The 22,969-nt window shown below is 40.1% G+C and overlaps 1 protein-coding gene across 18 annotated transcripts in view; it reads right to left on the bottom strand.

Moving 5' to 3' along the window:
- ANK2 (ankyrin 2) overlaps positions 1–22,969 on the bottom strand; it is a 722,246-nt gene that overhangs the window by 90,856 nt on the left and 608,421 nt on the right. For 13 of the 18 annotated variants that reach the window (XM_047799241.1, XM_047799252.1, XM_047799247.1 and 10 more), the window contains 7 exons: positions 20,689–20,787; positions 20,055–20,153; positions 15,465–15,662; positions 12,589–12,687; positions 11,777–11,875; positions 2,657–2,755; positions 1,691–1,789 (listed from right to left, as the gene is read on the bottom strand). In XM_047799241.1, coding sequence (XP_047655197.1) covers positions 1,691–1,789; positions 2,657–2,755; positions 11,777–11,875; positions 12,589–12,687; positions 15,465–15,662; positions 20,055–20,153; positions 20,689–20,787 — 792 coding nt within the window. Of the gene's footprint in view, positions 1–1,690; positions 1,790–1,929; positions 2,250–2,656; positions 2,756–11,776; positions 11,876–12,588; positions 12,688–15,464; positions 15,663–20,054; positions 20,154–20,688; positions 20,788–22,969 lie in introns of those variants that run through there. The other 5 variants (XM_047799256.1, XM_047799255.1, XM_047799257.1 and 2 more) reach the window with 3 other exon arrangements.

Consider the following 22,969-nt stretch of genomic DNA (forward strand, 5'->3'; position numbering starts at 1 on the left):
CATTCTCCACTCCCACCACACTGTAAGTTGCTGGTAGGGAGGGGCAATGTTTTCATCACTGATAACTCTTCAGCCCTGAGTACAGAACCTATTTTTTATCCAATAAAGACTAGAAGAATAAGTTAATGAAGTGAATGGAAGAAAAGCAGGTCGGGACAGCTAAAAAGAAGCAAGTTTGCCATCTAGTGGTCATTTGATTAAAATGTGCATACATGATTCCCAGAACATGGAAGAGGAAATCACATTGAGAGACAAATGGGACTTCTAAGCACACAAGTGTTTAGCTAATCGTGTCACTAAAAGCTTCACTTATCTCTGATGGACACACTGTTTCAAAGATGCCAAATAAAGACACCGCATACAGGTTCCTAATATGAAGATTTTCCCAGTATGAGAGGTTAGAAAGTGGCTCAGAAGTAGAGTGCTAGGTAGTGACGAGACTTGGTTTTGTGCTACATCATTTATTAATGCTATGCTTTAAATCTTTACAAATATTGTGGCACACTGGCCAAAGGCTTTAAGATTCCACTTGAGAAAACAAGCAGTGCCATTCTCGCTCATCTAAATTCAGTCTGTGTCTTGCAGTTCATTAATAAATCATACTCCACTCTATTTAAAACTTCACATCAAACCATCTACCTCAAGGTCTGTCAACAGGAACTTGCTGTCAACCTGAAGAACAAAATTCCTTTCGTTTGCTTCACATCTATCAAAAGAACCAAGTGTTCTAAAACTCTATCTGCATCATTCCTAGCTTGGAGCATTTACCAGAACCTCATTCGGAATTTTTTTATTTGTTGATACATGACCTTATTGTCTCTAAGGAACATCTAATGTTCTGCTCTCACTCTACTTTTCTGCTTTACAAAGAGAAATTAAAAAGCTGTTGTTCTTAGAGTTGATGCTTAAGGAGAAAAGCTAATAAATAAATGCAAAGGGAAGAGCACTTCCACTTTCAGCTATAAGTCTCCCTCTCAGGAGGCCTCTTTTAGGCTTTGCTCCAACTGAATAGCATGAAAGCATTAGGACTCATTATCATCCCGGTCTTCACTCTTCCAGAGTTTCTCTGGCAAAGGCCAGTGACGATCACTGTTCTCTCCTAAAGAATGAGCAGTCATATTCCCAACAGTGAAAATAAAAATTTTAAATATAGGCTCTGTCAAGATACTGACACAGTTTCCCTTCTAAGCACCTTCAATTTTCTTTTGGAATGAAAAAATAATAATCAGAAACCGGAAGACCATCAGGCTGAATTGTTCTCCCTGGGAATGCATCTGACCCCTGTGAGCATAGCAGGGATCAGAGTCTTCCCAGAGGCTGGCGTGCTCTCTGGGCGAAGATTAAAAGTTTGCTGTGCAGTGTCTTACCACTCTGCCAGCAGTAGGTGTCACACCCAACTACAGCAAAAGGGCAGAGACGCCAGCAAAAAAGAAATCAGTCACAGCAAAAGGAACAAAGTATTTAAAATTACCTTCGCGCCCTTTATATGGGTTTCTTTTGACTAAAGGAAGCTGCAATTCCTGCGTTAGTGTGTAGAGGCATGGACATCTGCATGCCGCAATGAATGCTCTGCAATATGTTCATCCAATGAAGTTCGAAATCAAACGCGCAAAACATTTTGCAAGTGAAAATGTCTGGGGCTTAAAAACCAGGACAACGGAGCCGAAGCGGCTGGGTTCCTCTTACTTACCGTGGTGGTGGTGGTGACCTCCTCCGTTACAACCTTCAGGGTGTCCACCACGGAGATGTAGCCCAGACGCTTAGCAATCGCCAAGGCAGTGTTGCCATTCTGAAGGGAGAGGGAAAGAAAGAGAGTGAGGGCTGGGAGGGAGGACGGCGCCGGGAGCCAATGAGCTCACCCGTGGCTCCGCGGGAGCCAGTATTTCCTTCCAAAACAAGGCACAGCTTAGGAAAATCACTAGTTTTTACCATTACATCTGAATCTTCTTTGTAACTTCTTTTGACTAGCGCCCGGGTCACCATGGTAACACAACAAGCTGCATCTGCCTGCTCTTCCTAATAAGAAGCACTTGACTGCTTTAACCCTAAGGTTGTCAAACAGCTCTGAGGATCCTGCATTGTGCTTAGGAAAGTAACCCTTGCATCTAGGATGAGGCCTCCGAAAACTCCTCAAGTACCAAGGACACTCACTCCCCAGCAGAGGTCAGGCCATCTGCTGCAGGTAAGCTGTTACCGCGGGGGACACAGAAACATATTTCGCTACAGCTGTGCAGAAGCTCACGCGGCCCCAAAAGAACGCAAGCAAGAGACTCAGGCTCCAGCCCAGGCCGCTGGGGAGCCCGGTTGGTTTAATTGCTCCGCTTAGTTTACATTTCAATGGCTCCACATCCCAACGAGCTCCATCTGAGCCAGCAGCCTCGGAAACTGCGCTCCCTTAAGAAGGCCAGGCGGGAGGGGAGCTGAGAGCCAGCTGGAAGCAGAGCTCGTCCCCAGCCCAAGCGCAGGGCCCCTCTCCTGGGACAGAATTCTGAGTCACTCCCGCTTCCCAGTGAAAGTGCGCAGATTTCTGGAAATCCCGGGCTTTCCCGAGTGCGGGGGCTTGTTTTAGGAGGACGTACGGGAACTCAGGGCTGCCAAGCAGCCCCGGGGCAGGAGAGGAGGAAGGGGAGGTGGCGAGGGGCAGCCGGCGCCTTACCGCGGTGGTCGCGTTGGGCTTGGCCCCATGCTGCAGCAGGACGTTGATGATGTGCGTGTGGCCCTGCTGGGCGGCCTGGTGCAGAGGCGTGTAGCCATTCTGTGGTCGACGGTGGTGGTGGACCGGGCAGAGATGTGCAGAAGGAGGAGGAAACTAGGTTAGCCTGCATTGTGCGTTTCTTAACTTTATTTACAAGCAAACCATCAGGGCTGCGTGGTAGAGCACAGTATCGCCAGCAACCCATTTCGCAGCAGCAAACACTCCCGCACACCTTATGGTCCGCTAAACAAAGAGGCTGGCTTTTGAAATGGCAAGGTTAACAGACTCCAAGGTATAGCTATTATTATATTTTCATTAATTAGCATTAAAAATGGGTATGCTGAGAGAAGATTTATAATGAGAAAGGGCAGTCTCGCAGTGGTTTCTTCCCTAAGAAGAAAGGAAGAGTAAACTGTTTCACCGAAGCTGCTGAGAATCACACCAACCACTGCTTGCTCCTGGTGACTTCCTCCATAATTAACCTTTGGGCTAGCTTTAAGAATTCTAAGTCAATGAAAGTAAATGTAAATCTCATATTCTTTTCACTGGGATAGACCATGATGGAAAGCAATATATATTAAAAAAGAATGTATATATATGTATGACTGAGTCTCTTTGCTATACAGCAGAAATTGACACATTGTAAATCAACTATACTTTAATAAAAAATTTAAAGGTATAATAACGAGTCGATTAAACTAGAATTACGCAGCAGTCAAAACCAAATAAAAACATGACATCTACAGAAATGATTATGTTGTTTATTTCTCCTTCCCAGTAAAAATTTTTAGAAAATAAAATGACTTGTCCAAAAAAATTAAAACCCTCATATTCCTTTCAGAGAACAGCTTCTGTCAAAGCACACAGTTAAGAGAATAGAAGATGTCATTGGAAGCTTAATGGCCCACTTTCAATTTAAAAAAATGTATTTTAAAAGTAGGTTCTTTTGAACATTCTGGTCTAAACTTTCAGGTGAAAGTTCTGTGATCTGTGAGGACTTGCTGGCCAGGTTAATGGGAAGCCAGTCTTGCTTAGGCAGTAGGTATGGTACAGGTTGCTTGCATATGCACATTAATTAAATTGCACTAGGATCTTGAAAGCAAAACATGAATAGCTATTGTGTACTAAGTATCCATTTTATGCCAGATATCAAACCTTATATTTATTGTCCCTTTTAACCTTTATTACCACTCTGAAAATGAGGGTGCTTGGTACATAGTAGGTGCTTTGTAAGTAATGGGTGACTAAATGAGTGCCTGAACAAATGACTGAATAATTTTCTCCCCATTTCAGAGATGATAAAACTGCCAATAACAGGGTTAAGTAATTTCTTCACAATCCTTCTAGTTCAGATCCTATGTAGAAGATCATGATAGACAATGGCTATGAGACTACTTTTTTATTGTCTTCCTACCTCACCTCCAATAAAATCTGATCTATGTATTTCAGACCCAAGTTCTGAGTGGCCCATTCATACCTTCCACTTGTAAGAATCTATATCCCTTATATCTAGTGGCCTGGGCTCTGAGTTCTGAGTAGCCCATTCCTACCTTCCACTTGTAAGAATCTACATCCCTAGTATATCTAGTGTCACTGCCTCCTCACGAGCAATATGTCATGTCTACATGAAGTGTCTGTCTATGCGCTGTTAAAAAGAAAGCCGCAGCCCCAAATGGAGTCACTTATGCTAGGCCATACCACCAACTGGGGCTTAATACCGAACCTAACTGAAGTTTCAGCCTCCCCAGAAATGTCATCTTAACCAGTTGGTCAGTAGTTTTCTGGTCAGCACCAAGGAGGTAATCTGCCACATGGGCTGTCTCCATACCCCAAAGGAAGATGAGGTAATCTGCTCTGTCTGTCCCCATAGGTAGGTCACCTAAGCCTGAAATAATCTTTGTTCTTTATGACTTCCTTATTCTGCCTTTAAAAACCTTTCTCTTTTTGTATCCCTTTGGAGCTTCCTTCTAATCACTAGAAGTATGGTGCCCAATCATGAATCATTCAATAAAGGCAATTAGAGCTTTAAAATTTAATGCAGTTGAATTTTGCTTTTTTTTTTTTTTAACAGATTTGGTGGCAGCAGTGGGATCCAAAGTAAACTTCTAGTGGTATTTGGGGAACAATAAGAAACACAGGCTTGATATCTGCAAACCCCTTTTTGAGTTCACTGTCTTTCCCACCATTTCTGAGAATTGTCAGTAAATTCCTCTTGGTTTGAGCTGCATTTTTTTTGCTGAGCTCCTGATCTAACTGACTTTTTTGGGTGGTTCCCAATTTGTTTGGAATAGAGAACTTCTGGTAGTCTAGCCCACAATTTCCTATTTGATTGGAAACCCCAGCCCATGGTTCTGTCCCTAGAGTCCACTGCTGGCTTCAGTTCCCCACTTGTTTGGAATCAATTCACAGTCTCCATTTGTTGAGATCTTCCCCCAGTCTTAGGTTTCAAGCTGGGAACTGGTGGTGGTGCATGAGGGCTTTTTCTTGGCCAGGCTGCAATAATTGGTTACTGCTGGAGTATTCAGGTGCACAGACTTGTTTGTCTTGTTTTGTGTAAAGACAAGTACAAGGAGATTTCTAAAGAGTCAAGTGCACCCCCTTCTGGCACAACTGCCTATTTTATGTCTAAGAACTATAATCACAGAACCTATAGACATCTACAAAGTTGCCAAAATCTTACTGTGTCCTGAGAGTCTTGTCTCCTAACTATTATGTTGGAGACCCCAAAATATGACCAGACGGAAACATGGGTTGCATCCCATTTGCGACAAAATATGGCTGGACAGAAGTATGGGTTGAACTCCATTTGAAGCTAGGGTCCTACCAAATTGCTGCCAGCCCTCAGGGAAATTACAGTGGCCATTACAAGGAACATTCCAATTGGATAAGGTCATTTAAGAAGTGAACTTAAAAGCAAGGGATACACATTTTAATTGGCAACCAAGAGCCTCCAAAAGGCTTCATTGAAAGTTTTGCTGCAAAAAACTAAGAAAAATTTAAAGATAGTACTTAAAGCAGAAGACTGTTAAGACTGACATAATTCCTACCGCTCCCTTCTCCTCCTCTACCTAAGTATTAGTTCTAGTAATCCTCTGTCTGAATTGTCTTTTCCACTCTAAGAGACCAGATGACTGTCAACAAAAGCCCACCATGTTTAAGGGCCTGTCAAACACCCCCATGTCTATCTTTGAAGGAGGGTCCCCATATGGGCCCCTCAGACTTGAAGAGACTTGGAGAGATTTTCTGGTAAACTGCTATGTTATTCCTTTAAATGGCCAAGGAAAGCGAAAATGGAAATTAATAAACAAGAGCCTCCAGAAAGGATCCTAGGGAAAAGTGGCAGAAGCCTGTGAGAGGTGGGACTTCTTACCAGAGCCAGATCTACTGAACCTGTCTGTAGCGCCCAGTTGAAACAGGAAAATAAAATTTCATGTTGTTACTTCCGTTTCAAATCCTGACCCACTGGATTTGAACGTTTCATTTTCAGGAATAGCCACTGGCTTCTTGCTTGCCTCCATTTATGTTCTAAGTACCTGGCTTGGCTTTCTGCCCACCTGGGACATGCAAGTTGTTGGTTCTTTCTTTTGGCTGCCTTTGAAGGGGACTCTAGATCTTGTGAAGATAATATCTTTTGTATCCTTTTGGAGGACATCTCTTGAGTCTAAAAGTATGTTCAGTATTCCCAGAGATAGTCACTCTTTGTCCTGGCTGAAACCTGACAAGCTATTTTAAAGGATTTAATAACTTCATGACCAGAAGTTTGGCCAAATTGGAAGCAGATATTCAAAGCCCGACAGATAACTACAAAATATTTTTGGCCATCTCCTCTAAGTTAAATATGACCAGAGGGAAACATTCCAACATAGGTAGATGGGTGTGTCAGTCCATTAGCATCCAGGCTCCACCCCAGTTCTTTCCAGAGTACAATGCTACCATCCTGATCTTAAAAATCTTTGCAAAGCTAGAAATACAGCTCTAGAGAACTGCAGAAAGAGAAAGGAGGAGAGGATAGGGGATTTTAAAAAACAACAACAACAAAAAACTGCTAAAGAAGTATCCTTGCCCAAAAATCTAGATCAAGGAAAAATTTTAAATGAAAACTGTAAGATCTGTGTTCATGTCCGTGTGTATATTCATGTGTATCTATCTATATATATATGCGCATGTGTGTGTGGTGTAGATGTTCAGTATTTTTCTGCCTTTGAACGCTATTGCTAAAGTTAATTTGTAAAAGAGCTCTATTGAATTCACTTAAACAGATAAGCCTTTTTTTTTTTTTTTATAAATTTAGGATTCAAACTAACCCAAAGGCGTTTCACGTTCATGTGTTCATGTGATTTGGGATAATGTTTGCTAAATAAAAGCTAGTTTAAGTTTGATGGTTTAACTAAAATAGATATGTCTTTAGAGTTATCAACATTGAATATAATACAGATAACAGAAATTTTTATTCTACCTGGGTTTTTTAGTCAAATAAGTTCACGTTACCTCCTGCAAAATTCGTCAGCCAGATAAATAACTCAGACCATTGACAGACTTTGTGTAATGTCTCATGGAGTTTTTGTGGATAGTCTAAACATAATTGTTGAAAACAAGTGAAGTAAATGGTTGTGAGATAAAGATTTCTAGGTAAACGTTTAAAACAGTTGTCCCAAATCTCAGACGCAACTCAGATCCTGCATTGCTGTGGCTGTGGTATAGGCCAGTGGCTACAGCCCTGATTTCACCCCTAGCCTGGGAACTTCCATGTGCTGCAGATGAGGCCCTAAAAAAAGACCAAAAAACAAACAAACAAACAAACAAACAAACAAACAACAACAATAAAAAACAAACTACATGGGAAGCATTGTCAATAATAAGTAATGCAAAGCCTTTTTTATGCCGCGTTTATATAAGTGTATGTTTTAAATATTTCATAAATTGTGTGAAATTCGTGGAAGACTGATATGTCCTACTATAATGTTATCAGTCATAATTACAAAAAAAGGTATATGTCACTAAAATAACCAAATGTCCTTGTCAATTCCATCAGATCTTTAATAATGGGCATTTTTTAAAGTCTTTTGTCATTTGCAGAGAGTTACTGTTTTACTCTGACACTTTGCACAAGTCTTCCTGAAAAAGTGTTTCATCTTCAGAAAAAGTCAAGAAAAGCACCTTTAGACAAATGCAGGTTTCTGAGAACTTCAAGGTCATAAAACTAAATTGGTAAGAACTAAGAGTGCCTTTGAATCTCCTTGGAAGGGACTCTATCAGGTCCTCTTTGCTATTCAGATGGCAGCTAAACTGCAACAATTCAGCCCGTGGGTACACATTGCACAGTTAAAGAAGACTCCACCTGACATCTGGTTCCATCCAAATCTTAAAAGACCTCCAAATCGAACTGACTCGGAAGAGAAGTAGCTGACAATGGAGGCAGACTGCTTCTTCCCAAGACACCAGGTCATGACTCCATATTTTAACTAAACATGAAACCCTCTCTTCTTCTCCTTCTTTCCTGTCCTCTGGCATTGGCCTGGAAAGATAACACCACTATTTGCATCTCCCAGGCTATTACTAAGAGGAGTAAACTTGCAGACTGCTGGATTTGTCATCAAAAACTCTGATCTGTCTAAGATGCTAGAGACCCTGGTCTATTATCCTGTTTCTGGTTAATATCCCATATTTGGGGAACTCTGTGTCCAGGCTCTATGCAAAGAAAGGGCTACAAGCAGGAATAACCAGAATACAACTGCCTGCGTGGTCCACAGACCCTTACTACCAGGAGGCATCCAGGATTCAAAATTAACTTCTTTTGACAGATTCCTACTTCCCTGGTTACGAGTAAATGCTAATGAGGAACCTCTCCTTAACTCTTAAAGACATTGCAGATTCTGTTGCTAATAGCTGCCCAAGAAAGATCCTTAGACTCTCTGGCTAAAGTTGTTCTTAATAGGATAGCCCCTGATTATCTCTGAGCTGAGCAAGAGTGTGTGCTGTGGCCAACACCACCTGCTGCACCTGGATTAATACTTCTAGGGGAGTTGAAACAATGACGTAAGATCACTGAGCAAATCACTTGGCTTAAAAAAGGTGACCCCTTCAGTGGGGTCTTTCTCTGACTTAGTTCATTTTGATTGGGTTGTATCTTGGGTACCATGGCTCCAAAGTACACTCCAAAAATTGGGAATTATTCTGCCCAAAATAATAATAATCTCCCTGGTGCATTGTGTTCTCTCGAGAGCTTTAAATGTGTTTACAGCTGCTAACCACAAAGCAGATGATCTGCCTAAGAATGGAACATCAGAAAAGGAATGAAAAGAATGACCAACTTAAAGACTGTGAATCTGAAGTGGTGATCTGTGAACAGCACAGGGGTAGAGAAAACATCATAACCTGTGGATACCACATAAAGGGACAACAAAAACCATGAAACCTTCAGCTACACGTCTCAGTTAAGCTGAGAGTCTGATCCAAAGGAGGGGGGTATTTAAAAACAACAACAGCAAGTGGAGTCACTCAAGCTAGGCCATGCCCACAAGGCTTAATACCTAACCCCAACTGAAGCTGCAACCTCTCCAGAAATGTAGTCTTACCTAGACAGTCAGGAGTTTTTGGGTCAGCAGCAAAGAGATAATCTGCCACATCCCCCAAAGAAAGATGAGGTAATCAGCCACCTAGACCCCTTTGGTCCCCCATAGGTAGGTCCCTTAAGCCTGAAATAATCTATTTCCTTTATGATTCCTGTCCTGCCTCTAAACACCCTTCCCTTTCTACAGTCCTTGGGGCTTCTCTCTACTCGCTAGGTAGATGCTGCCCATTCATGAGTCATTCAACAAAGCCAATTAGATTTTTAAAATTTACTTGGTTAAATTTTTCTTTAACAAGGCACAGAGCGAAACGTGATTCCCTCTATGCTTTCCCTTCAGCCTTTCCATCCACAGGGATGTACCATATGTGTGAGAGTCTGTCTGTCACTGTCCTTCAGGCTAGAGTATCATCAGCTCTGCCTTGTCTGTTATCCCTACAAAAGAATAACCCCAGGAGACCTAGAAATAAAATCAATTACAGGGATTCTGAGAAACTTGTGGCTATGGCAGAGACTCTGCTCTCAAATCAGGTGATTCATGGATATTTGAGGAGCATACATTAAGTAATATTTCTTTCCCTAAAAAGCAATACACTTAACAGCATATGGAGGTGCCCAGGCTAGGGGTCAAATTGGAGCAACAGCTGCTGGCCTATACCACAGCTGCAGCAATGCCAGATCCAAGCCATGCCTGCAACCTTCACCACAGATCATGGCAAAGCCATATCCTTAACCCACTGAGTAAGGCCAGGGATTGAACCCGAATCCTCACGAATGCTAGTTGGGTTCCTTACCGCTGGGTCATGATGGGACCTTCAAAAAATTCCTTTTATTGTGTTTATAAATATTATACCAAAGTTTTATAAACTTTTCCAAAATTTTATATTAAATGGTGAATGTTTGAAGAGTAAAGGAAATACATATGCTTATATTTTCATAGCAACAAAACAAGTTTTTAGTAACTATGGCTACAGATGGGATGTGAGGAAGAAAACTAAATTCTTTCTCCAAAAATGTCATTCTATGTGAAAAAATTCTGAAGTGTTTATTAAAAGAATATAGTTTGAAGTATGGATCTATCCACTCCCCTGAAGATACATGAAAATATATATTTACTTGCAAAAGCAAGTAAAATCTACGTAGTTCAATTTTTAAAAACCTGAAAAGTTAAACAGATTTTTCTCTCAACCAAATGTCCATTTGAATGCCGCTCAAACCCCAGGGAGGTAAATGATGTTATCTAGACAATATGTCTGGCCTCTAAATATAAACATTTCAATAGTCAGACACTTGACAAAAACAATGTGGTAAACATTTTCAAGTCCTGCCAAAATCTCCTCGCACTGCTGCATGTATACCTTTCAGAAGAATACCTGGATTCCAACAAGAAAGTCTTTCCTGTAGTGCTTATGTATGAACTGACTCAGCAAAAATGGTATCACACGCTAATGCCTGAGAATTCATATTGGAAATTTTAAATGTCTCAAAGTACAATTTCATGAGAACTCAAGAACTGCTCAGAAACCGGGCAGTACTTACTCTTTCTAGAGTCAGATCGGAAGTTTTGAATCAATCGTTAATAGAATCATTTATAATTTTAAAAATAATTTGATTTTTAATTCACTTACAAACACACTTATGTATAGATAAGCTTTGGTTTCTGCTTTGAAGAGGATGTAAAAAGACGGACTTCCAGATCTTCTTAACGTTTCTAATCAGGAGCATCTTTGAAAACTCCCGAATGTGCTCACACTAATTTACTTGAGCCTACTCACACAGCTGTCTTTGGGGATTTCCAAAAATATAAACTTTAAACAAATGCAACGACTTGTTTCTTTGGACCAAGAAAATTGGATCTGCATGTTATATGATGCATAGTAACAGTAGTTATTTTATGCACTTCTCTTCCTTTGAAATAATGTAAATGTACCAAAGTGTGGTGTTAGGTTTCCATCTTGCTTTGCCGGATAGCACTGCTCAGATGCCATCAGGAAAAACATCTGGGATTAAGTCAGCTCTGCATTATCCTTGAACACTTCCAACCCGGGCCATACACATTATTGCCTCACTGAGCACAACCACGTGATATTCCAAATGTGACAGAGTTCATTAAAAATGAAAGGCAGGCAGTCTAGGCTGTCTGTTGGGATTTCCTTACCAGGAGGTGAGGGCTGGGGGAGAGGGGCCAAAACCTTGAAATGATGTAAAGGAAATGGGCCAGAACTTCAAGGGATTCTAGCTAGCACCTAGTGTATCCACAGTACCTTGTTATATCCTTGGTGTGGGGGGGTGGCACTTGAACTTTCTAATAGAAGTAGTTCTGAAGCTTACCTCCATGGCTATCAAAGGGTATTAGAATGAAAAGTCCCCAACAACTGTAGAAACCTACATCACTTATTCAAAATCACTTTAGAAGAACTAAAACTACTTTTGCAACCATGGTGAGCTGGTGAAGTGTCCCTACGGCTGAACCATTTGCTTACAGGAAAGAAAAATGAGTACAAGTATTTTACCTTGGTTTTTGCATTGACATTGGCTCCCTGCTTCAGAAGAAAGTTGACCATTTTCACATTTCCATAGTGACAGGCCACAATTAAAGGAGTGTAACCGAGCTATAAATAAGAGTAAAGAAATGAATTACTACTCTAGTAATTCACTAGAGTAGGAGGGGGTGGAGGAGGAGGATTAGGTGGCATTTCAGCTGTGGTAGGGTGGATAGAAATTCTATTTGATCACAGTATTTCTTAGTAGATGACACATGCATCCCATGGATGCAAATATGAATCAGAAGAGATCCCTCAACATGGGAATGTAACACAGTAAAGGAGATCAGACATGCCTGTGTGGCTTGATCGGTCAAAGAGCCAAGAGAAAGAGACAAATAATAGGATCTGAAAACAGAAGAGAGACAGAGTCTGAAAGGGGGGCCCAGAGGAGATGCATGAAAAAGGTAGCTAAGGTGAGCTTGTATGATTTAATGGCGATGGAGAGGGAAAAGCCATTTCAAAACCAAGGGCACAGAGGCAGGCAAGTACAGGAAGAGAATAGCAAGTCATCTTGACTAGCTGCAGCGATAAGGGAGAGAGGGTAGACTTAAGTCTGCAAAACTGCAATCTTTTTGTAGAGTCCTGATGCCTGTGATCCATGCGGACTTGATTCCAGCAAACCTGGAGAACCATTATAGATTTGTGAGCAGGAGAGAGTCATAAATAATTCAGAATGGGCTTTTGAGGAGGGGGGACTTGGATTTGGGGTCACCTGAAGGGGGGCTGCAGGGAATCCTCCAGGTCAGAACCTGTCCTACGCTCACAGAGATTGACTTTACCTTTGTGTGAGCATCCTGGTCGGCTCCATGCTTGGTGAGAATATCAGCAACGTTGACTTTATCTTCCTGGGCTGCAAGGTGTAAGGACGTGAGTCCACTCTGTAGGGAGAATGGAAGCAAACATGCTGAGGAAGAAAACATGCTGTCTCATTTATAATACCATGTCTTGAAAAAAATCCTGGAAGATTGATAGCCTCTTCCCAGAAACTATATCTTTTGATATCTAAGACGAACCCTCCAAGTTAATATGCCTTTCCATCCAAGACATACTCTCTAAATTAATCAACACCTTCAGCAAATTACATTTTCTATATTGCGTACTTACATTATGATGTGAGACTTCAAAGTAACTCAGCTAATAAGCTTCCAAACAACATTCCTTTTAAACCCATCTGTGCCTCCTGCTGAATCTATTCATCCACTTAAATAATTGATAAACCAATGACTATTTCTACTTTATAACCATAGCAATAATCTATATTTTCATCAATAAAATAGCACATCAATGTAAAAAAAAAACTGTCCAGAGTTACAGGAAATGAGTTCAGAATAATTTTCTCTGGCACCCAAAAGATCGTATATTATTTTGGGGGTTCCTCTAAGAGCTAAATAGAAAGTAACCCCACGATTTATATACAGCACCATAAATTGGCTAGTTTTATATAAATTTCCTGGCATATATACATCAAGTAATTATTTTTATCAGTTGAATATACAATTAAAATGCAGTTAAGAATTAGGAGTTCCTGTCATGGCTCAGCAGAAACGAATCTGACTAGTATCCATGAGGACACAGGTTCAATTCTTGCTCAGTGGGTTAAGGATCCAGCATTGCCATGAAGTGTGGCGTAGATCGCAGACGCGGCTCAGATCCCACGTTGCTGTGGCTCTGGCATAGGCCGGTGGCTACAGCTCCAATTCAACCCCTAGCCTGGGAACCTCCATATGCCGCAGGTGCGGCCCAAGTAATGGCAAAAAGACCAAAAAAAAAAAAAAAAAAAAAAGCTTCTGCCCTTATAGAATTTCCACTCTACTCAAAAGTCTACTTGAGTTGTTTTTGGGGTTTCTTGTGTTTATTTCTGAAAGAAGATCTGTTTTTCATGATCAATAAACACATGACTCATCTGCATACTGATGTTACATGAAATATTCTGTCACTGGCTTCCACGGTGAGAATATCCCCACCAGGGCAGAAGACCAACTGAATGGCATGACTTTAATGATCACAAGGAAATCCAAGCCCCAAACTTCAAGGACTGTTTGGCTGACTCACTGAATTTCATCACAGGGCTTCATCACGTTCATTCTTGTTAAAATGCAAATATCTTTTGGAAGGCTAACCCTATAATTGATCTCATACTTTAAGAAAGGAGCCTGTGAGGCCCTTGGATAGAGCGCGGTGCACAAGGGCAAGGGCTATGCTGGAACACTCCCGAGGGGTAAAACACAGACTCTAGAGGCATTCAAGACAACCTGTCTTTTTCAAAGCTTTTTCTAAGGAACATATGTTACATAACCTATTCACAAATGCTATTAAGACTAATTTACATTTGGGCCTCCAAAAGCACTAATTAACTCAACAGTGGGATGTAGAAAACATCTTATTTGTATATTTGTGGAAAATCCTAAGAAACCTAATTTTCAGTAAACCCATACCATGTATTATAAAAAAAAAACATTAAGAGCACTAAGTGATGAGCTAACTTATAAATATAGGCTCCAATTTTTTTGTTTCTCAGCAGCTGGCTTCTGCAGAGCATATACAAGTGTAAAATAGATATAGATTAGATAGATAGATAGATAGATAGATAGATAGATAGATAGATAAGATAGAGTTATAGATATATCTGGAGAAACACTGACATATACATGTGAAGATCCAGGGTTTTTTTACTTTTAAGGCTGCACCCATGGCATATGGAAGTTCCCAGGCTAGGGGCTGCAATGGAGCTGTAACTACTGGCCTACGCCACAGCCACAGCAACACCAGCTCCAAGCTGTGTCTGTGGCCAACACCGCAGCTCATGGCAACACTGGGTCCTTAAACCATTGAGCAAGGCCAGGGATCAAACCTACATCCTCATATATATTAGGTTTGTTACCACCAAGCCATGATGGGAACTCCAAAATCTAATTTTTTATATTTGAATGATATCTTTTTTGATATATCCATGATTATTATTCTGTTAGAGTTAATTTGCTTGTCCACAAAGACTATTCTCTGAAGAAATACTGAAAGGACAGAGGGGCATTATTAAAAACACTGATTCTCCGACCACTGCCACCATAACCAGCCAAGCTAGACTGAAGCTGGCTCAGAAATTTATATTTTACTGAGTTCCCTGCCCACGACCCACAGGTGCCTCTGATGTTCGGCCTGAATGAAAATGACTTAGGTCGTGGGCACAAACCAGCAACCTAGAAGCAGTTGCTTGGGCTGGACCCCAGATGAAACTGTCACCTCTCTCCCTCACATGAATTTGGAATTAGGACCTGCAGATACTACAACAATCTGGACCTACTGCTTGAACTGCAGTGATGCTAACTCTTGGGAACAATAGGGTCACCTCTTGGGTCACATATACAGAGAAGCAGAGGAAGCAGAACCAGAGGCACCTATAAGTGGGGAGGGCAGGGAAAAGTAAAGATGCAAATATGCGGTTCTTCAGGCAGGGTCTGTGAGTCTCACCCCTTGCTTCCTTGTAGTTTTCCCATCCCTCGCAAGGCTTGGCTCCTTTGCTTTTCTTGAATTCTATAAGATATTTCTGTTCCTCTTTAACACATGCCCCTTTTTTGTTCCAAGTTATCTTTGCTTGCCTTCTATTTACATTTATTCAAAAGACTCGTCTCTGAAGCAAGAGGCAAAACTGGAATACCTTGGTTGACATGTGGATGTTGGCTCCCTTATCCAGAAGCAAGGTGACCATATCTGTGTGCCCCTCCTGTGAGGCCAGATGGAGCGGAGTCACCCCTTGCTTGGTCACGATGTTTGTCTCTGCTCCATAGTTCAGCAGTGTGGAAGCTATCTGCATTTGATTCTTCTTGGCAGCAATATGTAAAGGAGTGTAGCCATTCTAAAAAATAATAATAATAATAATGAAACACATCTATATTGCAGGCTTAGCAATTGTCCTGATATATATCTGAAGGAAATAAGGATCTCTAATCAACAGAAACACTAAAAGTGAGTACTTGTAATAAATCCAAATTTTTGCCCCATTATAAGTTTCCATCCAACAACACCCGAATCTTTGCACAAGACACTCCATTCTACACAGATGCAAGAGAGATGTACACACAAAAGACCCAAGGCATAAAATCCCCCCCCTGAGTTTCCACTTCGGCTCAGTAGGTTAAGGATCAGCATTGTTTCCCACAGTGGCACAGGTTCGATCGCTGGCCCTCACACAGTGGGTTAGAAGGATCTGGTGTGTGTTGCAGCTGTGGCTTGGGTTCAGTCCCTGACCTGGGAACGTCCATATGCCTAGGGTACAGCCAAAATAAAATAAAATAAAATACAATAAATAAATAAAAATCTCTCCCTCATAATGCTGCTCCTGAAGAGCAGGAAGCCAGATTCCTTTTCCACATGACTATCCATGAAGTACTTAGAGGTGATGTTTATATCTCCCTCTGGTCTTCTCTTTCCCAGGCTAAATATTCCTTTCCTTTAACTATTCCTGATAGGAGCTCCATTTCTAGACCTCTCTCCATTAAAGATGACCTGTTCTGGACTGATTCTAGTTTATCGGTTTAGCTCTTGAATGGCGCTTCCTGGAACTAAATTTCACACTTCAGATACTGTTGGAATAGCACAGAATGAAATGCAGTTCTTGCTATGATCTTGTTATAACACCCCTACTAATGTGTTCCTGGTTGGATTGTACTTTTCACTCGTTCAACAGCTATTTAGTAAGTACCTAGCACAATCCCTGTCTTTAAAGGGTTGCATTCTGGTGGGAAAAGATATTAAACAACAAAATTGGCTTATAGTAATCATGTGGTCAATGAAAATCTTGGATTTCAGCTTCCTCTTGATAAACTGTCAGCTCAAAAGTAGAAAAATGAGGCTACTAGTTTTTTTGTGTTTTTTTTTGTTTTTTTTTTGGCTGCGCCTAAGGCACGTGGATCAAACCCGCCCCACAACAGTGACCCAAGCTGCTGCAGTGACAATGGCAGATTCCCACTGTGCCACAAGAGAACTCCCTTGAGGCTACTAGTTTTATGTGGGAGTTAGTGGAGAAGACCAGAGGAATTCATGCTTTGCTTACAAACTTTAAACCCCATAGCTGGTTAAAAGAACAAACAAAGAAACAAAAATCTGGAATGAGTGTAAATCTGGAACCTATATTGTTTCCTTTTCTTTTCTTTATAAAGTCTGGTAGAATTTTCCATGAAAAATGTATGATAGAAATGAAAAACAGTGGCTTTGCCATTAACTGTGACACACTAAAGGGAAAGAGAGAGTATGGATCAAGTGCTTCTTGTGAGACCCTAAGAAGAATTTTACATCATGTTATTCCCTGAGGTCTAACTGCAAAGTGTATCACAAAATAAAAAACAGTTTTGAGAATTTAAATGCCCTTAGGTGTTGTCATGAAATCTTGATCCTCAAATGTGGGTACATTACCTACCCACTCTATCTTCATTTCTCCAAGCCAAAATAAGCATTTTCAGTTCAGAGACATGATATTGCTCTTTAAGCTGCTCAGGAAATTCAGCAGCTCTTCTTGAAAAGTTTTTCAGTGTCTGATCATAGGTCCTTGAACATTGTACTTTGACCATGGGCTCTACTGAATGAAAGGGCACATAGCTTTTTGGATCCTTATAAGTTTCAATATTTCTTTTTGCAACAATAGGTTTTCTTTAGACCACCTCCCCCCATCCCTGTAGCAAGGTTTTTACCAAGGTTAAGCAAGGTATCAGTAAACCTACTAAGGTTAGGTAAAGGGAGTGGGACAGGGAGGTTTTAACAAAAAAACATAAGAGATCATCAGTGAGAGGGTCAAATTTTAGCAATAAAGAAGTCTGACTGCCCAGCAGATACTCAACCTGCAAGTCTGAGGAACCTTCCTACTCCACATAGAATCAAATCTTTAAAAACCAAATAACCATAACAACAACAAAAACCCCAGTGAGGACTCAGAAAAGATTCTGGATTGTGTGTTGGGGGGTGGGGGAGGAACTGTAGGGAAAAGAGAGTCAAAAGTGGAGCCAATTGGAGCAGCCCCAGAGCTGGGGGACACGTGCTCATGGACCAGCTGGGGCAGATGAGTGGAGGACACTAAAGGAGCCTCCTGAACCCACCCTGCTGTGGACCCTAGAGTAGAGGATGCTCTGCCTAGTTTTCTGGACTCTCTTAGCGTGTGCCGAAGAGTAAGAACCACATTCTAGAGACTAGAAATCAAGGCTACATTTGTCTCTTTAGGAAACCCGTACAAGTTATTTTATAATTTAAGTCTTCTCTCCCTGGTAGATTGAGAATCCCTTATGGAAGGAAACCATGCACGTTATAGTTTTGCTGCAGTTCCTCCGTTATGCATATTAAGGGTACAAATAGTGCTGTGTTGGGTATTGATGAGTCTTTCATATCTTTGTTCAAAATGGTCAGCCTGGAAAGTTAATGGAAAAAATACTAGCATGTTAAATGAGCAGATATTTTTTATTCCATTGAAAGAGTTGTACGGTCTCCATTCTTTTATTCAAATTCATTGAGAACCCACATAATACTGTATGAGACACCTCAGTAATACGCAAATGAATATGATATGATTATTGTTCTCAAGAGGATTACCATCCAGTAGGAAGACATAAAACAAATGTAGAATTGATGATAATATAGAGAAAGAGTTATGAAGGAATAAGAGCTGTATGTGCAGTTACAAAATTTGCCCTCCTCTTTTGATGGTCTAAATATTTTATTTTAAGCTGTATATTTGTACCAATTAAAAAATATAGATAGGAGTTCCTGTCATGGCTCAGAGGTAATAAACCCGACTAGTATCCACGAGGTTGCAGGTTCAATCCCTGGCCTTTCTCAGTGGGTTAAGGATCCAGCGTTGCTGTGAGCTGTGGTGTAGACATGGCTGGGATCTGGCATTGCTGTGGCTGTGGCTGTGGCATAGACCAGCAGCTACAACTCTGATTTGACCTCTAGACTGGGAACTTCCATATGCTGCATGTGCGGCCCTTAAAAGCAAAAAAAAAAAAAAAAAATATATATATATATATGTATATATATATGCAGATAGCAATATATAGGTATATAAGTACGTATGGGTATAAAGTTATATTTGTAATATTTTATTATGCATAACATATACAAAATAGTTGTCATTATACAGATATACTTTTACACAGAGTATTCCATTTTATTACATATGTGTAACATGTATGATTTAAGTAGACATGTGAGTATATGTGTACATATTTATATGATAGAAGTAGAATAATTCTACCTCTACTGCTTTGGGACAGAGTAGACCTAGTGGTTTTGAGTTCTGGCTCAAAACTCAGCTCACCTGAGGTCAAATCCTAGTGCTATCAATTATTAGTCATGTGACTTTGGACATATAGATCAACCTATTTAAATGTCACTTTCCTCATTTGGAAAGTAGAAATTATTATAATACTAATCTCATGGGATTATTATGGGATTAAATGAGACACTGCATGTAAAGTGCTAGGCACAGTGTTTGGCATATAAATGGTAACAGTTGTTGTTTTATTATATCATCTAATATAGTGTGAATATTTTCCCACTGTGATAAGTTTTTTCTTTTTTAATAAACTCTGACATGTTCTTAATATATGTTTGCTTAATGAATATGTCAAAGATGAATGATGACTTTATGTGATATATGACATTCATGTATATTTTCAGTGTACTAAAGAGGCAGCTCAAATGCTGGGAAACACTCTGTCCAAAGGTTCAAGTCTTAGTTGGAACTGTTTTATGAGTCGGTGCTACACATACACCACAAAATGCATTCCTGGCCGAGGAACTTAAAAGAAAGTATGCTAGTGTTAACATGAATGAAACATTTAAAAGACAAGGAAACAAACAAAGGGGCTTTCATATGGCACCATGAAAAATCTGAAATTGGAAGGAATGAGCAAATAAAAGGGAGATGGAAATTCTGTTTATAAGGGAGAAGGAAAAAACCTGAACTGCTTTTCTTACATTCATTTCTCAAAATTCATAGTTTTATGTCTAAAACAGAGTGTTGGCCGTAAGAGTCGTCTTTACTGGTTCTTTGTTATTTTCTGACTTTTTAAAAAAATCTTAAAAGGCTTTGTGGATACAAATAACAGAAACACAAAGAAAAGAAAAGGCAACACCAAAAGCTACAATTACCAGGACTAGTTGCCATTATATCAATACCATGTGTTTAAAACACAATTCCCATGTGCCCTCCGATAGTAGTCACACCCTGCTTGTGCAGATCCCTTTCTGCGGTCCTCACCTTGGCAGTGGCATGAGGGGAAGCACCCTTCTCCAGCAACAGCAGTGCCACCTTCTGGTTGTCATAATGAGCAGCAACATGGAGCGGGGTAAGGCCATTCTGTAAAGGGTGTGTTTAAGTTTCAGCGTTAATCAATGAGCATTAGCTGCCCTGAAGCTGTAAGGATGCATGGAAACTAATATCGATTAAGTCCATGTTAATTAGTTAATACAGTCAATAGGAAAAAAATACCTTATGATTTTCATATCAGAAATGTAACTAAAACTGAAAATGATCAGTTGAGCTTACAAGTCACACAGGGCATCTTGATTCTACAATGAATTAAAGTCTAAAACACTATGTCAGAATTACTACATTAACGTTGATAAGGATTCTTCTTAACATAGAGACGTTCTGGGCCCTGTTGTGACAGGAACACACATTGGAGGCACAGCTTTTTAAAAACACCTTCTGAATCAGTGTGTCTGTGGACAGGGCTCAGACAGACACCTCCACCTTCTCTACTTGGCAGTTTCATCAGTTATATTTTTATCCATTTCAAGGAAGAGTAAGACAAATATCTCGAAAAACAGATCTTCCAAGCTTCCAACTTGACCGAGTTATATCACAAAAGTGTATAACTGAAAACTTTTACCTTCCCCGCAGAGTCTGCGGCAGCACGGCGTTGCAAGAGAAGTTTTGCCACATCCAGGCTTCCATACTTGGCTGCTACGTGCAGTGGGGTGAAACCCTTCTGCAAATGGGAAGAACAAAAGTAAAATGTACTGATCTTTGTGACTCCTAGCAAAATCTTTTTTATTTGTTAACATCTTAAACTATGCTGATTCTCCATTTGGGAAAAATACTGGAAGCATTAAATTTGTTAGCCTTAAAGAAGGACTGGGACAAAGAAGAAAACGTAACATGCAAAAACCTGAACAAAAGAAATTTTATTTTGGGAGCTTGGAGAATGAAATTTGATTTTATAGGCATGGAATTTATCAAGCCACTAGTGGCAGGAAAACGGCTCTGATTTGTGAGTGGGAAAAAAAAAACAAACTTCTTTTATTTAAAGTTAATAGGATTGAGATGTTAGCTACCTTCTGTCCAATCCTTATCTTTTCTCTATCCTTTTTTTTTTAAGGGCCTCAGCTACAGCATATGGAAGTTCCCAGGCTAGGGGTGGAACTGGAGATGCATCTGCCGGTCTACGCCACAGCCACACAGGATCCAAGCTGTGTCTGCGATGTACACCACAGCTCATGGCAACACTGGAACCTTAACTCACTGAGCAAAGCCAGGGATTGAACCTGCATCCTCATGTATACTAGTCAGGTTCATTACCGCTGAACCCCAACGGGAATTCCATTCTCTATCTTTTTATAACACCTGAGTTCCAAATTTCTTTATTTAAGGTTTAGGGTATTTCAGTAGCCATGTAAAAAAGAAATTAATTATTTGTGATTCAGTCGATTTGTATTTTTTCAGAAAAAGCAATATATATGGGGGACAGAACAGAAAGTGTTCACCATTAAAAAGCACCTCTCAATCTGACTTATATCTTTTCCCAGAAGATCCACACTGTGTATAAGACCAACTCCTTGTGGAAAATACATTCTGCTTCTGGCATGATGTTGAGCTGATTAATACCAGACTTTTAAACACATCACAGCTTTAAAATTTGCTTAAAAGACTGCTCTCCTACACGTTTATATGTACAGATTCAGTGTCTTGTGTGCCTAACCAATGTCACTCTCCATAAATTAGTTCAACTCAGATCTCAAAGATGGCACAGTTCCTACATCACAATCTCAAATCCATCCTCTTGGCCAGACAATCTAACCACATGCTCTTTTGGCGCTGTAGCAGGTGTGGAAAAATTCTTAAGCTGACCAGAACACACAGCAAAACACACATAGTAAATATGCCTGGGTTAAGTGGTCTAAGATATGGTTTATCCTCCAGATTAAACCCTCATTAGAATAAAGAATATTCCAAGAAGCAATATTATTTTTTCATAGTGTCACCACACAAATTAATTTCAGCTAAGATGTCATTTTTCTTTTTGCTTCTTTTTGAACATTAGGGTATTACTAAGATTTTGGAGAAAAGCAAATCTGCTTTTTCCAAGTATGGGACAAATAGACAAAGTCCATTTAAGCCGGCATTTGTTGTTAACGCTCTCTTCCCTGCACTCAGTGCAAACAATGATTGAGGTGACACCCGGGATGAAATGGAGTTCTTCAAGCCAAATTATGTGGGAAGAAAGAGAAAAATGTCTTCTCCTTAAAGTCCTGCTGGAATAGTGATCCAGGCTTTTTGTAAATTTAGAAACTATTATCAGACAAAACTACATGGAATCTTTGATGTAGAAAACATAAAACTGAGGTTGGAAAGCATCTCTTGAGTCACACATTTTCCTTCTTTCCCCTCTGTTAATCTCATCAGGATTTCATTTACCCTCTGATATTTATAAACATCTAAATAGCTTTAATGATGCTGAGTCAACTACTGTTCAGAACCCCAGTCAGTTCTACTGGAATCTGTTTTATTTAATATTTTCTTCCATTGAACTGTCCTAATTTACCAATGCTTTCAATATATTTGTAATTTCTTTGGAAGACAAGAGACTATGCTTTATTTATTCCCTATTTCTGTATTTTACATATCTGAATTTCATTTATTTTTCATCTTTATCTGGTGAGACAATCACCCAGTCTCTCTTGGGTTATTATTATTATTATTATTATTATTATTATTATTATTATAAAGTTGGCCCTTGAACAACACAGGTTTGAACTGTTGGGGGGGGTCCACTATATGCAGATGTTTTTTCAACAGTAGATATTTCAGTCCTACACAGTCTGCAGTTAGTTGAATCCAATGATGTGGAACCATGGATATGGAGGAACCCAGGATACAGAGGGACTGTGGAT

This window comes from Phacochoerus africanus, chromosome 10, assembly GCF_016906955.1.
Source record: "Phacochoerus africanus isolate WHEZ1 chromosome 10, ROS_Pafr_v1, whole genome shotgun sequence".
Lineage (NCBI taxonomy): Eukaryota > Metazoa > Chordata > Mammalia > Artiodactyla > Suidae > Phacochoerus > Phacochoerus africanus.